At 39.4% G+C, this 15,116-nt stretch overlaps 1 protein-coding gene across 1 annotated transcript in view; it reads left to right on the top strand.

Moving 5' to 3' along the window:
- TNRC6C (trinucleotide repeat containing 6C) overlaps positions 1–15,116 on the top strand; it is a gene marked incomplete at its 3' end in the record, with an annotated part of 42,488 nt that overhangs the window by 12,299 nt on the left and 15,073 nt on the right. Inside the window, exons 4-9 of the mRNA XM_010287213.1 lie at positions 3,949–4,158; positions 5,406–5,572; positions 6,795–6,875; positions 7,492–7,549; positions 7,798–7,943; positions 14,559–14,708. Coding sequence (XP_010285515.1) covers positions 3,949–4,158; positions 5,406–5,572; positions 6,795–6,875; positions 7,492–7,549; positions 7,798–7,943; positions 14,559–14,708 — 812 coding nt within the window. The remainder of the gene's footprint in view (positions 1–3,948; positions 4,159–5,405; positions 5,573–6,794; positions 6,876–7,491; positions 7,550–7,797; positions 7,944–14,558; positions 14,709–15,116) is intronic.

The following is a 15,116-nucleotide window of genomic DNA, read 5'->3' as shown; positions in this document are numbered from 1 at the left end:
AAACTTGAAAGGTTAAGGGTTACGGGTGACTCTTAAATATACCTATAACACTCCCTTTTACACACACACACACACACACACGCACGCGCGCACACACACACACACACACGTTCCCCTATAGCTTACTTGTTTTCTATTATTAGCAGACTACCTTGTGACTATTTAGTAAACACTCTCATTTTTCTACCAGATTTCTTCCTTTTTCATCCACATAAGGTTCTAATATTTTGATTTGCCTGTATTGTAGCGGTACACTCTGGTATTTATCACGGACCAAACAACTTCAAGGAAAACAATTTCTGCCATCCAAATGGCTATAGGGTTATTTTGAGGGAAAACAACTGCATCCTGCCACAGCTTAGTTAACATTTCACTTTCCCTTGAGGATTTCCTGTTGGCTGAGGCCCAGTGTTAATTGTGTTTTTATTTCTATAAAACAAAGCTCTGCCAATGTGTCCATGTTTATTACTCAATGTGATCTTTTTGTTTCTTGCAATTCTAACAGTGTTTAAAAACTTCAGTATTAAAACCTCACTTTCTTGCCAAAGAACCCTTTAACAGAGCTTATTTTGTTGCAAAACAACATTTGTGCAGATCTGGGTGTTTTTTAAGGCATGGAGCTTTTTTTCAGGAAAGCCTATATGCATATTATTTTCATGAAGAAAACAGTGAGTTTTCTCTGAGCAGAATTTTGTAAAATTTTAGGCAGGTTCATATTTTGAGACCACCGAGAAGGTGTTTTTTTCCCAAACAGCTCTGTAAAGGAACTTAAAAGTAGCTTCTTACTTTCTTTCAACCCACTGTAGCGCGGTTTGTGAGCTGCCTTTATTGCGAGGTGTATGGTAGTACTGGAAAGCATCACGCTGCCCAAGGCAAGCTGCTGGGACTACAGACTCTTTTGTTTAAACTCTGTTTACCATGTGAAGCATACTGGGTTATTTTAAAAATTATTTAAAAAAGAGAGTCCTTTGGAGAACACAAAGTAAATTTCTTCTTTCGCCTGTAGAATTTTGTATCATTCATTCAAAAATATAACTTGGTTCACCTGTTTAAGGTTCCAAAATAGAGTCATATGGAGTCATAAAAAGGTAGCACAGAGATAGTAATGTTGAGACAGCGGGTACTGACCACAGAGGGTTCATAATTGAGAAGTACTCTGGAATTCACACAGAGGTTAATTTTTGTAGTGCACAAGTTATTTCTCCAGCAACCTTCAGGTTTTATTTACTAATTTCCTTTACTTAATTTGATCTATTAAGATAGTTTTGAAAACTTCTAGTTGATACATTTTGTTTGCTTTTATGCGCCTTGCAAGTGTTCTCTTTTAGTAAAGACTGGCTCCCTCATTATTTATAATCCCGTATTATTTACTGCTCAGCGCATTTAAAGCACTTAGCTCAAAATAACTTGGACACTACACATCTGTGGTCTTTAATAAATGTTGTTGAGTTCATAGTAAAGAGCAACAGAAGGCCCAGTTCTTTTGAGTTTTCATTCCACAATCTAGCACACTTTGCGTTTTCAATACATGAATTGTGTTTTAAGGTTGATTTCATAAATTGAATTACTTGGAGTTTCCAGTGTGGGTTGCATGAACTCAGGGAAATACCAGTATTCTGCACTCTCTCTCTTTGTATTTGTATTCTAGTTGGCGCTTCAGAGATGTTTTGTTTTCTGTTTCATTTGCCTGCAGTTAATCTTTTTCAGATGCCAGTACGATTAAATACACGCAGTTGTCTGACAAGGTTACCTCCTGAGTAGTGAGGCAGAAATTAAAATAAAGTGTTCCTTAAGTTGGCTTAAAGATACAAGCAGAAAGCTTCAATAAGTATTTTATGTGCAACACTAAGGAAGTTGTGTTAAGTAGAGGTTCGTTTATATACATAAGTGTGTGTCTGCGAATTTGTCTTCTGTACACACCTTAAAATAGAAATGTAAGATATGCTGACAGCGCTTAGAACACAGCTTGTTTGTTTAAAATGGAAATCAGTTTACTGAAACAGTGAAATTTTGGGTTGTTTCAGGGGTATGTTTCAAAACACAGTGAATCTTGCTGGTAGTGAAAGAGCTTTATTAAGCTATGTGTTCCTGAACATGTAGGCTTAGTCTGGTTATGGTTTATGTCATATGCACTTTTATCAGTATCTGAGAGAACTGCAGTTGCTTTAAGAAATAGACCCTAAAATAAATATATAATATGGTAACACTGGAGTGGTGGACAGATAGGAGCCCATGTATTTGGAAGGGATTTTTTTCTCTGATAGCCAGTGTTGGAGTTGTTGTTGGCGATGTATGTTGCCTGAAGTTCCTAGTAACAGAAATTCTGTTGAAATCAGTAAGTTCTGCAAAAACTTGTTGCTCGATGAAACACTACTGCTTAGTTAGTTTAATGTATTTCAAGGTACTCTTAAATAAAATTCTTTTGTAGTGACTTGCTTGCCATTGTCTACCTACTCTAGGTATCAGTTTGTGTAGAAAATTTTGTTTCTGCTCTTTGACGAATCTTTCCAGAGTGTTTTTACAGATAGCACTAGGGAGCAGAAAAGAAATAGTGCTGCAGCAAAGTAGGCATCTAGTCCTTGAATTATAAAAATCAGCTGAAAACAGAAGTGACAGTCGTCTTTGGGTAGTAGAAAAAACAAGTTTCCTTTTTACCAGGTCTGGTTCCATGTTGTGAGCTGCCAGAAGTAACAGGTTTGGCAGAGCAGCAGTTGATCAAAATAAAATACTCAGACTTAATAATACTTATCTCCTATGAAAAGAAAACAAGTGCCTGAATTAGCAGCCTAATTAACAGTGGAAATTTTAAACAGACTGGATTCTGCAATACTTACTGAGATCTCAGTTGTCATGTTATGGAGTGCTTAATTGTAGGAAAAAAGGTTAATACCAGGTAGATGTGGAAACTTTATTTTCTTGCCTGTTATGTATCTGTCTCTTTTGAGTATTTCTAAAACGTACCTTGAACTCCATGATCCTAATCTGTCTCTTCAGAAAAAAACTCTTTTTAAGAGGTACTGGTCATTTTAAGTTCAATTTACACTTTTGCTGTTGTTTCAGTGTTGCTCTGTAGGACTCGGAAGCTATATGGCTGTTCCTGGCACATTTAACTTCAGTGCTAAAATCAGTGCCATATGGATTTAAGCGCATTACATTCAAGCCAAGCCAGACTAAGACCGTTTCTTTATAGTAGCGTACGTCTTTCAGTGAGTTAAAGTAATACTCTGTAGGAAAACAATGACTTCTACCTGCCATTCCTTATGATTTGACTATAGATTCTGATTGCAGTCTTGCCTAGTTCTCCTTAAAAAACTATATTTATTATAATATAGACGCTTAGTGATGAAGGGGTACGTAGGGAACACAGTCAACCAGGGGCTGTAATAAAAGCTTTAAGGAGTGCATACAACATATATAATCTACATTGAAAGTGACTAAAACCAAACAACATCCTACTCATAGGGCATGAGAAGAGAGATTTGATAATTTTTAAATAGTTAGAAAGAATTAAAATAGTTTGAAGTCTTTCAGCGAAGCAAGGCCCAGCTCAGATTTGGGTCATGGTCTCCGGAACACTCACACTGCTGCGTGTGCTCCCTGAGCCCCGTTCCGTCTGCTCCGAGAAGTCACAGTGGAAGCAACTGCTGCCTTGAGACCAGGCCTGGTGCTCACGTGGCAGCCTGGCTGCTCCTGGCCACGTTAAAAAAATATTCTTTCTGTCTTGACAACTTGGCATTAGTATTTAATTAAGAACAAGACTTTTGAGACCAAATCAAAGGGATTTGTTTTTTTTTTTTTACAAAATGTGCTTAATTAGAATCACTGTGTCTACTTGGTGGTTCATGCTCTTTCCAGACAAACGCTTTAATAAAATGTCCATCTTTGAAATTATCAGCAAAAGAAACCTTTCCTCTTGTCACTGTTCTTCTCTCCTTCCCCTTGTTTCAGCAGGCTGGGGAGAAATGCCTACTGTCCACACAAAGACCGAAGCTTCTTGGGGAGAGCCGTCATCCCCTTCTGCTGCAGTTGATAATGGCACTTCAGCATGGGGGAAACCCCCCAGCAGTGGTACAGGGTGGGGAGATAATCCTGCCGAGTCGGCAGGGACATACGGAAGAACAAATGCTCCAGCTGCTGCCCCAGCGCTGTGCAAACCAGGTACGCGCGTGGATGTCACCGTCGCAAGAGGTTGGGGAAAAAAGGCAAAGAGTGTTTGCTTCTGCCAGTATTTTTAAACAGCACTTTTGGTTTTCTGTGCATTTAAATCTTAGTAATTTCACTCTTAAGACTCCCATTAGCTGTCTCAAAATGTTGATAATCCAGATACCAAATTAACATAAAAATACAAGTAGAGTGCATCGATCCAGTAAATTTAAAGGTGTTACTTAGAGTATTTTTATGTACTTTGAAAGCAGTACAGTATAAATTGTAGAGTTGTGAGAAACTCTGAAACTGCAGAAGAGTGTGAACAGCACTTACCCCTAGCTGCCTGAAAGAAAACTGTATTTGGATGAGAAGCAACTGAGCTCAGTCAGGATAGGATTGATCTAGTAGAATAAGAAACACATGAGAATGATGAGTCATAACTTCATGGTTCTGTTAAACTGAGGGAGCGGATATTTTCTTCAGGTGTTAAAACTGTTCACAGGTTCAGGAACATCCTGAGCCACTTACTGCTTCACGATTCCTAACTGGTGTTGTTTGATAAAAATCTTTCAAAGGCTGCAATGCTTGTTTTAGCCTTCTGTTTTGGCTGTGGTAGTCTTTAAGCTTCACTTCTGCAAAATGCTATACTGAGAGATAGGTAGATAGATGGAAGGCCCAGAAAACCTAAAAAGAGGAGTGAGAGATATTAAGATGAGTAATCTCAGCTTTAAATGGAGTAAACAGAATAAAACGTAATGAGGTAACACAACCTCATCACTTAATGTAAAGTGTTCCTTGCAGCCCACGTGCTCCTCTCAGTTCCCATTTTTCTGAAATTGGCATGAGTTTCTGACTGTTAGTGACCTCAAAATTTGGTTTTGTTCATCGGAAGAATGTGGCAGCTAAAATGGTGAGATTCATTGAAAGTAAAATAGCACTTAACAAGTGTGTGGTCATACTTTTGGTTCTATGTTCCTAGGAGACTGGAATGACCATGACCACAGATCTTACTTGTTCAGGAAGAAGCAAGACTTGCTGTTGCTGGGCTTTTTCTTCTATAAAGTGTTTAGAGTACTTTCTTTTTTGCTAGCTTCAAGGAAGGAGTCCTTATCATTTAATGCCAATTAAGCTACCTGATGAACCTCTATATCTCTTGAAAATACTCAAATGTTGGCAGACTGGATATGGCATAAAAGGGTATTTCTGTAAAATTTGCAGGAAATTGAGTAAGATTTTTCTTCTCTTTCCTTTCCCTCCAGCTTCAAAATCTATGCAAGAAGGCTGGGGCAGTGGTGGGGATGATGTGAATCTCAGTACTAGTCAGTGGGAAGATGAAGAAGGAGATATGTGGAATAATACTGCTTCACAAGAGAGCAGCTCCTCCTGTAATTCCTGGGGGAACGCCCCAAAGAAAGGACTTCAAAAGGTAAGACAAAAATAAAGACCGTCTCTGGAAATGAATGGAATTAGTATAACATTTCTAGAATCAGTTGTCACAAATTTTCTGTTGCATTACACCTGAACTCTTAAATTAGACCTCTGACACCTGAACACAAACACTTGCCACTACAGTGGTTCAAGTACAGTCTACCTGCTTACAGGGGAAAGTGGGAGATCTTTGGCTTTCAGCATGTCAGATGCTTCGGGAGGTTTTGTTGTTGTTGCTTTTGTTTTCTCTTAAGTTTCGTAAGTTTCCATGTATTGTAAAAAAATGATAATGTATTAACAGAAACAGAAAAAGTGCTAAGGGGGCTTTCAGACACTTTCCATGGTGGTAGAAAAGCGAACAGTAGTTTGTGATGAAGTGGTTCAACAAAAAAATACCTATTTCCTCTTCGTGAGGCACAAGTAGATAATTGTAAGGTGTGCGCTGGTATGAGAGCCAAGCAAACTCGTATTAATGCCGCGCTCAACCAAGAACATAGACAATTATGTTAGGAAGTTTTCCATTGCACAGTCTTTATTTCAGGACAAGGCCAGGCTGTAACTTAAAGGAATTGGGAATGCATTTAGCCAGTTTGTTTGTTATTCCATTAGCCAACAGTTAGGCCAGTGATTTGATCAAGTATGGTTGTTTCTTGTACTGTCCGCAGCCCAAAACAAATCCACGCTTGTCCCTTGGTACTTTCTGGAGAACTGAAAGGAAGAGACTTCTTAAGGATTTTGTGATAGAAAAGCTGCACAGAGATCTTTTAAAGGTGTTTATCTAGATGCTCTTGTTTGTTTTTAAGAAAATACACTGAGTAACGTTCTTAACTTCAAGGTTGCAAACTCGGTTTTGGGAATGTTTTTCAGGAAGTGTTGTACTATTTCAGAATTTTTTTATTTCATTATGTTTTTCTGCCAAGGATTAAAATGAAATGCTTAAATTCAAAGGTGGCTTTAATTCAGTGGTCGGCAAATCAAATACTAAATAGTACACTGAACACCTATTCAGCTGAGATAAAATTTGTACGCTTTGTGGGGGAAGAGAATTGTAGTTACGTTGTTCGGAGGGTTCTTCAATACTTTCTAAATTAATGTACTAATATATCTTTCAGTAGCATGTATTATTAATAAGAAAAACTTAACCATATATTTTATGTACATCTCGCTAGTATCAATATGGGAACCAGACCATTAATGGAATCTCCCGTTTATTTACTAAGGGCATGAAGACATCTAGCAAGCAAGATGAGGCCTGGATCATGAACCGTCTGATAAAACAGCTCACAGACATGGGCTTCCCTGTGAGTAGTGTTCATAGCTAGCATACCTGTGGCTTAGCTTTTGTAGCGTGTAGTTCTGACTTTCAATGTTTCAGACTGTAGCTACAGAAAGTAGTTCTGTTACCTGCATTTAGACATCTACTCTAATTTCAGAAATCTACCGTAAGCTAGTAGAGTGCTTTCTGAGATTACTTGATGATACACTTTGCATGATGACATTTACAGATTTTTTTTTTTTGAAGTTCAAAGTTTTATAACAGCTGTTACTTTGAACTTCAGTAATAATTCCACTTTGGTTCCCCTTTTCTTATTAAACAGGTGAAATTAGAGTATAGCTGGGTTTTTTTAGAAAAAGGCATATCATAGCGATATTTAAGTTGTCCATAGAAAACAGGAAGAAATTTAAACAGAAGAGTATGATTTGACCTTGTAGAACTGGCACTTACTTGACAAACTGAAACTTGACTGAATTGTGGGAATTGCTAAAAGCAGGAAAAAAAAATGTGTGCAGCTTTATTTGTGCTGCTGAGTAAATATTAAATCCAGTATTTCAGAGACGTATCTGTTTTCTGAGTTTGCTTTGAAATCACATAAGCATGATTACTTTTTCTCTTAACATAATCCATATTTTTGACAGAGAGAGCCAGCGGAAGAGGCCTTGAAGAGCAACAATATGAATCTTGATCAGGCCATGAGTAAGTATCTGTGTAACTAAACGTGGGGGTTTGGTTTGGTTTTGGTTTTGTTGTGGTTTTTTTTTTTTTCTTTAAAGCATCACAGGAACTATTCGTGATTCTCAGAGTTTGATCTTATCCAGATCAATTAAGTAATATTTCTTTTCTTGCTTTTGCTTTTGTAAGCAAGACCTAGTTCTCTGAACTACTGTTGGCAAATTCATTGTCTTTGCATCACCTTTTTCAATACATTTCCCCTTTCTGTGAAGGTGCTCTGCTGGAAAAGAAGGTGGAAATGGACAAGCGTGGAATGGGAGTGACCGACTATAATGGAATGGTCACGAAACCCCTTGGCTGCCGCCCACCACCAATCTCCAAAGAGTCTTCCATGGACCGCCCCACCTTCCTTGACAAGGTAAGTTCAGAAATATGAATATGATATACAAGTCAAAACTGTACACAGTGTAGAAATATTGATGATTTCCACTGTCTGTTTAGAAAGCTGTAGAGAGAAATGTGATAGATAATTACATATTGCTTTATTCTTTTTTTAATCTTGTGGGCTATTTATTCCTTGTGGAAAAGACCAATGATTTGATTCCCACGTAGAAATAAACAATGGTCGTCCCTAGTGTTACACTTGAGAAGAAAACAGGAATTGGTAACGCAATGGAACTAGAAATGGGAAAAACAAAGAAATGGAGCACAGGAAGCCTTTCACTCTTACAGAGTCCAGAGAGTCAGTGGCCCTTGCCCAAATTAACGATTAGGCAGGACCAAGGCCAAAATCTTCAAGAATCGGGCTTCTAATTCCTCTTTTAGTTTTGAGCTCCTTACAGATTTCAGTGAAAGTTCAGTACTTAAATAGGAGTGAGGAGCTGAGGTATTTTTGTTAAGTCAAAGAGCAGACACGCACAGTCATAAATAGCTTCTCTGATGAGCTTCCTTTTCTGAGATCACGTATGACAAATTTTGGAGCACCATTTAATGACTGACGAGAAGGCTCCAGAAGTTCATGGTGTCCCGTGACTCAAAAGTGACTAAAGAAAAGGGTTTAAGGAAGAGCGCAGCCAGATCTTCAGTAGGAAATGAGATTTACAGCCTGACACAAAGTCCTACAGAGACCCACCGAATCACCTCAGAATCTCCCCGAAAATGATTAATAAGGAAAGAACAGTCTCTGGTGCCCTTCTTTATTTCGCAGATTATCAAAATGTTCATAAAGATGGGGGGTGGTGGGGTGTTTTCTGAATGCAGAAATCAATGCTGTTCACAAACTGTGCTGAAACCAATTCATTTTACATAAGCTGTGTACAGGGTGCGAGACAGTGATGGTATCTAGTCTTGTTAACACAGACCATATTAAAATCTTCACCGACCCTGAGTAACGATTCTCTTTCCGCCCTGTGTTTTCTTATAGTCTTAATTACAGTATTATCCTTAAAGTTACGGTTTGTGTTGTGACAGGTTCCCAGGTGTTGCGCTAGGAAAACTAGCGTGGTGCTATGCTAGGACATCTGATAAACACTGTCCTTCTAATGACAGCTATTACTATTTCTGCTGTCATCACAGTCTAAACAGTTTGCTGAGGTTTTGTGCTGGTACAGTGCAATCTGCAAACAAGTTAATTTGATTAAACACAAATGCATCTTACCATAATTATGGGTTATTTATATTAATAAGGGAAAATTAGCATCTGTATTAAATTTGCTTTAGAGGGTCCCTGCCTACAAAAAGTTTTTGTGATAGTTCAAATGCTGGCACAAGTGCTGCATAATCTAGTGTCATAGTAGTTTTCTCCTAAGATTGTATATTAGAAAACTGCTTTTCTTCTTTTGGGGGAATAATAACATTTCTGCATTCTGTGCTCCCTACTTATATCAGAATGATGTGGTGTCCATTATGTTGTTCCCTAAACCAGACTAAACTATTTCCTACAATGTAAGGCTCAACCTGACTCTTTTTTTCTTCTTTTTCTCTTCCTGCCATATAAAGTTCATTCTTAACCGTGGCAAATCTATTTGTTTATGGCAAACTTTAATGAATATGTTAATTAAAAGATCTGTCTGCTGATGAAGGTCACAAAATTAATCCATGCATGCCATTTAACCTTTTCTTTTCTAGGGTAACAATACCTTGAGCAGTAAAATTATTGCCAGAGGGGTACATTATGTGTAGCATGATGCATAATTATGGAAACATATGTTAAATACAACTATGGAGGAGGGATTACTAAAATCATTCGTACAACAAGTAAAATCTGTCAGTCTAGGCATAATCTGTCACAGTGACTTTACTATAATAAAAGGAAATAATCCCAAACTATGTTTGTTAGCTATCAGAGTGTTGAGCAACTCCTAAGTGAATTAAACAAATGTAGCTTCTACTCTAAGAATAGGTATTTTTTCCAGAGAGATTCTTTCCAGATTTACAGCTCATACTACTAGAGCAACTCCTGCAAAACCTTTTTGCCCTTTGAGGTACTATTTCAGAGCATGAGCTTGGAGCTGTCTTGCTTCCTTCTCAGGTCATTCTTGGTCAGAGAACAGGCTCTCCGCACAGCTGCGGAACGCACTCCAGCCAACGTTCCTTATTTTACTTACTGTCTTACCAAGTCATTATCCTTTTGCTTGGCTTTGCTGAGTTGTCAGTAAGTTTTGTGAGGTTCCTGTTGATGAAATTGGAAGTTGGGTTGGTATGCTCATTGCTACCACTCTTTCTCAGCTGATTCTTTCAGCCTCTCAGCTCACCTGAGTTGAGTCTTCATGATTTTTCTCCTGTATTTTCTCTGACAGGTAAAGCCAGCACTTACTTTTTAAAAATTTTTTAAATCCTTATGCATTTGAGGAGGGAGAATTTCCATCCTTGTCATTTGCTTCTGGACCCATTGAACTCCCTGTTCTCTCTGGATTAGTAATGGCCTGTGCAACTAAACAGCACCTTTGAATGTTTGCTTTCACTTGTTCCTCATCGTTTGCTGCAGATACTCTTTATTCTGTGTCACACTGAGTCAATCTTTGGCACTCGGTGCTTTGTTAATTGTATTATTTTTCAGGATGTTATCTTGCCCTGTAGCACCATAAAAGGAGAAGGGAGACAATCCAATGGCTTGAAGGAAATAAAGATCCAGCCTAGCAGTACCCTGATACACGATCTCAACCACGTTATCTTATACTTGGTGGTGAGCATGCTGGACTTAGGTATCAGGTTTCCTTGAAGATGTTATCTGATGTCTTCTGGAGTCATCAAATTTGTAAGCAAAGCATGTAAGATTTTCCTGGAAGCATCCTAAAAAATAGCAGAAGTAAGTCCAGAGTGCTTCAGAGGATCTTTTCTTAAGGTGCAGGGATTTGGCTTGGATACCACTCCTGAGTACCAGGACTCAAGTTTGGTGTGTATTCTCACTGCACCTGTGGAGTGTTCTTCTAAGCTCAGAAGAAAAACGTGCTGGTTTGCTGATCTGCGCTGACCACCCCATAGTGGAAAATCTTGAACCATACAGAGATGTCACTTAATTTTTTAGCACAGACAGATGCAAGTGTTCGATTCTGGACTATTGTATTAGATGTATGTGATCAAAAGGCAGGTCAGTTCTCTGAAGAGAAGTAACATCAGCCTGCTTTGTCATTAGCTCAAGCTTGCCTTCTGTGAGGCTTCTGTGGCTTCCATGGCAGACTCATTTTCCCTCCTGCTCTCCTCTGTCTGTTTTTTTTAATGCTGTCTGCTGTACTGCCAGCAGAGTCCTGTCTCCCTTTGCCCTGATGCTCCTTCCAAACTTTCTTCTGAATTCTTGAGCATATAGGAGACTGTAAAATTCTCACCTTACAAATTAAGTTTCCTTTTCACTACTGTATTATTCACTGATCAGCTCCTCTTCTCTACTGTTGAGAAATCCAGGTCTACAAGTCTTGATGCCTGTTGGCTGCAATCATGTTCTTCCAAAAATATTCTGACTAGACTTTTTCCTGTTTCTAATTCAAACATAGTGTTTGTTGCATTTTTTCAACCTCGTCCTCCACATTCTGATGCCAAGTTGTCTCTGGGGAGTGTGATTGCTTTTTTGTCTTTGGGGTAACGAATGGGATATTTTATCATTATGCAGAAACACTTTTGGAGGCCTTGCAATTAGATGATGATAACTAGAGTTTTGCAGTTGACTTTTAAATTCATCTTTCCTCCATCTCTGTTTCCTATGATCCAGTGATTGTTTCCTTTTCGAACTTCCAAATTTTGAAACCTCTTTCATATTCCTGTGTTTTCAAAATTAAAAACGCCAGTGATGAGTACTTAATTTTGAGTATTGCATTTCCTGCAAGTTTCTTTTGCCTGTACCTAACTCCTGTCAGATTTGAAGAGAATTTATTTTGAGGTGAGATTTTATTACTTTAATTTCCTTTTTTGAAAAAGCTTTTTTTCTGTTTTAAGAAGTTATTAATGTGTATTTTCTACTAACTGCTTCTGTAATGACTTTGTATAAAGACCTCTGGCAAATTCATCAGTTTCGCATCTGTCTGTTGGGACATTTTGATTCATGAAGTGGCAGTTGTTGGCAGGCCACCGCCAAAGTGTCCAGGAACCCTCTGCTAAATTGTCCGTATCTCACAGGGCTAAAAAACCTTTGAGTAATGCCGCTTCCATTCTGTCATATTTGATACATGAAACTGTTGTGAGAGGTTTTCCAAAGCCCTGATAGTAATGTTTTCTTGAGCGCCAGTGTGGTGCTTTGTGTTGGATAACTGTAGAAGGAAATACTGCTACCGGTAGGATTTCACAGTTGTGTCAGGTCCTGTTAAAAAAGTTAAATGCAGTGCTGGAATGGGCATGATTTTGATGATTCAGGGGTAGGGGGTCTGTTTACTTGGTTAGCCTGACGGAGAAATGTAACATAAATTTGAAAGGGAATCACTGAAGAGGAAAGGCTAGGTGGAAAAGGTGACTGAAAAATTACGGGTCACAACCCGTTGTCAGCAGTAGAGGTGTCACCTAGTCTAGGCTGAGAGTGACTGAGTACTTCATGTTGACCGACTAAAATACTTTTATGTGAAATGAATTGATTTCAGCTCCACCTACAGAGCACAGATTTGTGCAGCACAGTTGGCACCTTAGGATAAGCTCAAAATAAAAAAAATCAGAACAAAGCGAATGTGAATAGCGTGTTACAAACTTGCTACAAAAGACGTTTGCTGCCGTTTGGCCAAGAAACACTTGTGAAGGTGGCCTTGCAGCGGGAGCCTGCCTGTTCTGGGAATTAGAGGAGTCTAATTAGCTGGAGTCTCCGGTGAGGCTCGTCCTTTGCTGTCCCTGGCACTGCCCATTTCCAAAATGAGAAAAAAAAGTGTCAGCAAGACAAGACTTGAAAAAATTCGGGGGGCAGGGAGGGGTTGCCTTGGTCTTTTGCAGTCAATAGGTCTGTTCACGTAGGAAACAACGGCATCTGAAGGCGAGAGCATGCACAAAGCTTGAAATTATTTTCACTTTTAAGGGGGAGGGGTAGAATTGTAAACATATGTCTGTGATCTAAGGAGAAATCCTTGAACCTGTTACTGTCATGCAAGCTGCAGTTGTTTGTGGAGTGTGACTGATGTCCAGTAGAATGTAAAATATCTTGAGCTGAAAGGCCTTGGGGATATCATTAGAAAATGTCAGTGTCCCCCTCAGGATAGTCAGATAGCATGTCAAGTGTCACTTTGCCTGATAGTAAAGAAACTTTTTCTTTGCATCAAAGGAGAGCTGTTGAAAACGCATTTTCCAGGATTAACTTAGAACATAAAATTTACTGAGCGTGCTTGCTGCATTAGGTCATTTGTTTGGGTATCTGGTTAGTGGACTGGGCTGCTTTTTTAACAGAGGCGGTTTATGAGTATCTCACAATCTTCTGGGGCATTGAATTTATTGGTTGAAATAACCTAGCTCCTCACCTATTTAAAAGCCTTTCTTTGCAATGAATATATTGCCTGAAAAACACCCGTGCAGCACATTGCAAATCAAAGATTTTTCACTCTGCCTGTTTTTGGAGCCGTACTTTGTACACAGTGTTATTTGATCATGCTTGCCGCAGGCTTCCCAGACATCAAAGCACAGTTTGAGATAGAACTCGGTACCCCACTGCAATACTAGCTAGATAGATACCTACCTGTTTGATTGGGGATTATATGATTTATTTTATTTTCTGACTTGCTGTTTTCCCCCTGCGGGGGCTGCCTTCTGTGCATCATAGCCATGTTCAACCATGGTTCCTGGCAGCCTGGTTATCAGAGGGGGCTCCTCACGTCTTGCTAAAATCTGCCTCCTCCTGGGGGACGTTAGGCAGTGTCTTAATCGCTTTCCTAGGAAGGCTATGCAGACAACATTATCATTATTCTTTTTAAGTATTTTTGTGCTCGTTGGGTGCGTTAGAGTGTAATGTTTCCTAGTGGATAATAATAACTCAGTGCTATGTGAATATTAAAAGAGGCTCATGTGTCTCAGTTAGGAAAGGGGATTAATGCAAAAATGCTTTTTTAAGAGCAGAGCTATGATGTGGAACCGAATACAGGCTGGTGTCAAATAAGCTGCTCTGGCCTTTCCCAAGTTCCGGGTTAGCAAAAGCGGTGTGTCGTGTGCCTGTGCTCCGCTACGGAGGGTCTACCAAAGGAACAAAAAACTTTCCTGAAATGTGCTGGGTCTCTTCCCCTTTCACCTTTCAATCTGGTGGGGAAGAGAGGAGAAAATCTAAGGGGGGAGGAGGAGGTGGCCGCATGATAGCTCTGTGATCCATTGCTAGAATCCCTCCTTTCCTTCTGGAGAGGTGGGTGAGGGTGATTGTGCGTTTGTGGATTAAGTGCAACAAAGTAAAGAAAAACAGTACCTTAATCCTATTTCTCTCTTTCTTCTCCCTTCACTTCATACTTCTCATTCCCTCTTATTCATACCCTTTTTTTTAAAAATATTTTTATTCATCCATGCCCTTTTATATTTCCATGGGACACTGTTTTGTGCGCTGTCTGCTCCTGGGCACCGCACACAGCTCACCCTTTCTTTCTCCAATCAGGATGGCGGCCTAGTGGAAGAGCCCACTACTTCACCATTTTTGCCTTCACCAAGCCTGAAGCTCCCCCTTTCAAACAGTGCACTCCCTAATCAGACCCTGGGCGGGATTGCCTCAGGGCTGGGCATGCAAAACTTGAATTCTTCTAGACAGGTAAGGCTGTTGGGGGAGATGCCAAGTTGAATTTCAGCTCTCTTGGAGTCGCTGCTAGTGCCCGTCACTTCCCTGGGGAAAACGGTGGTTTAAACGGAAAGTGCGTGCAACATCCTTCTTCACATGAAATATCAGTGGAGAAACTACCTGCTGTGTAAACATTTCACATTATAGGACATAAAACAACTGCTTAGCTGTAATTAGCCTGCTAATTACACGCATCCATTGAGAAGAGACTGTAGTGTTACGGATTTATACCATTGAACCCCAGTATAGCTCTGCCTTGATTGATGCGAGGTTTCTTTTTTGAGGCGTTGCTAATTGTCACAGACTCTAAGGCAGAGACTTTGCGCTAATTTGTCTTTCCTGGCTGGCATAATTATTCAGTGATGAGATCTATGAGAAGTG

The sequence above is a fragment of the Phaethon lepturus genome, unplaced genomic scaffold (assembly GCF_000687285.1).
Source record: "Phaethon lepturus isolate BGI_N335 unplaced genomic scaffold, ASM68728v1 scaffold6765, whole genome shotgun sequence".
NCBI lineage: Eukaryota > Metazoa > Chordata > Aves > Phaethontiformes > Phaethontidae > Phaethon > Phaethon lepturus.
Note: the sequence above shows the minus strand (reverse complement) of the source record. Positions and strands in the feature narration are given on the sequence as shown.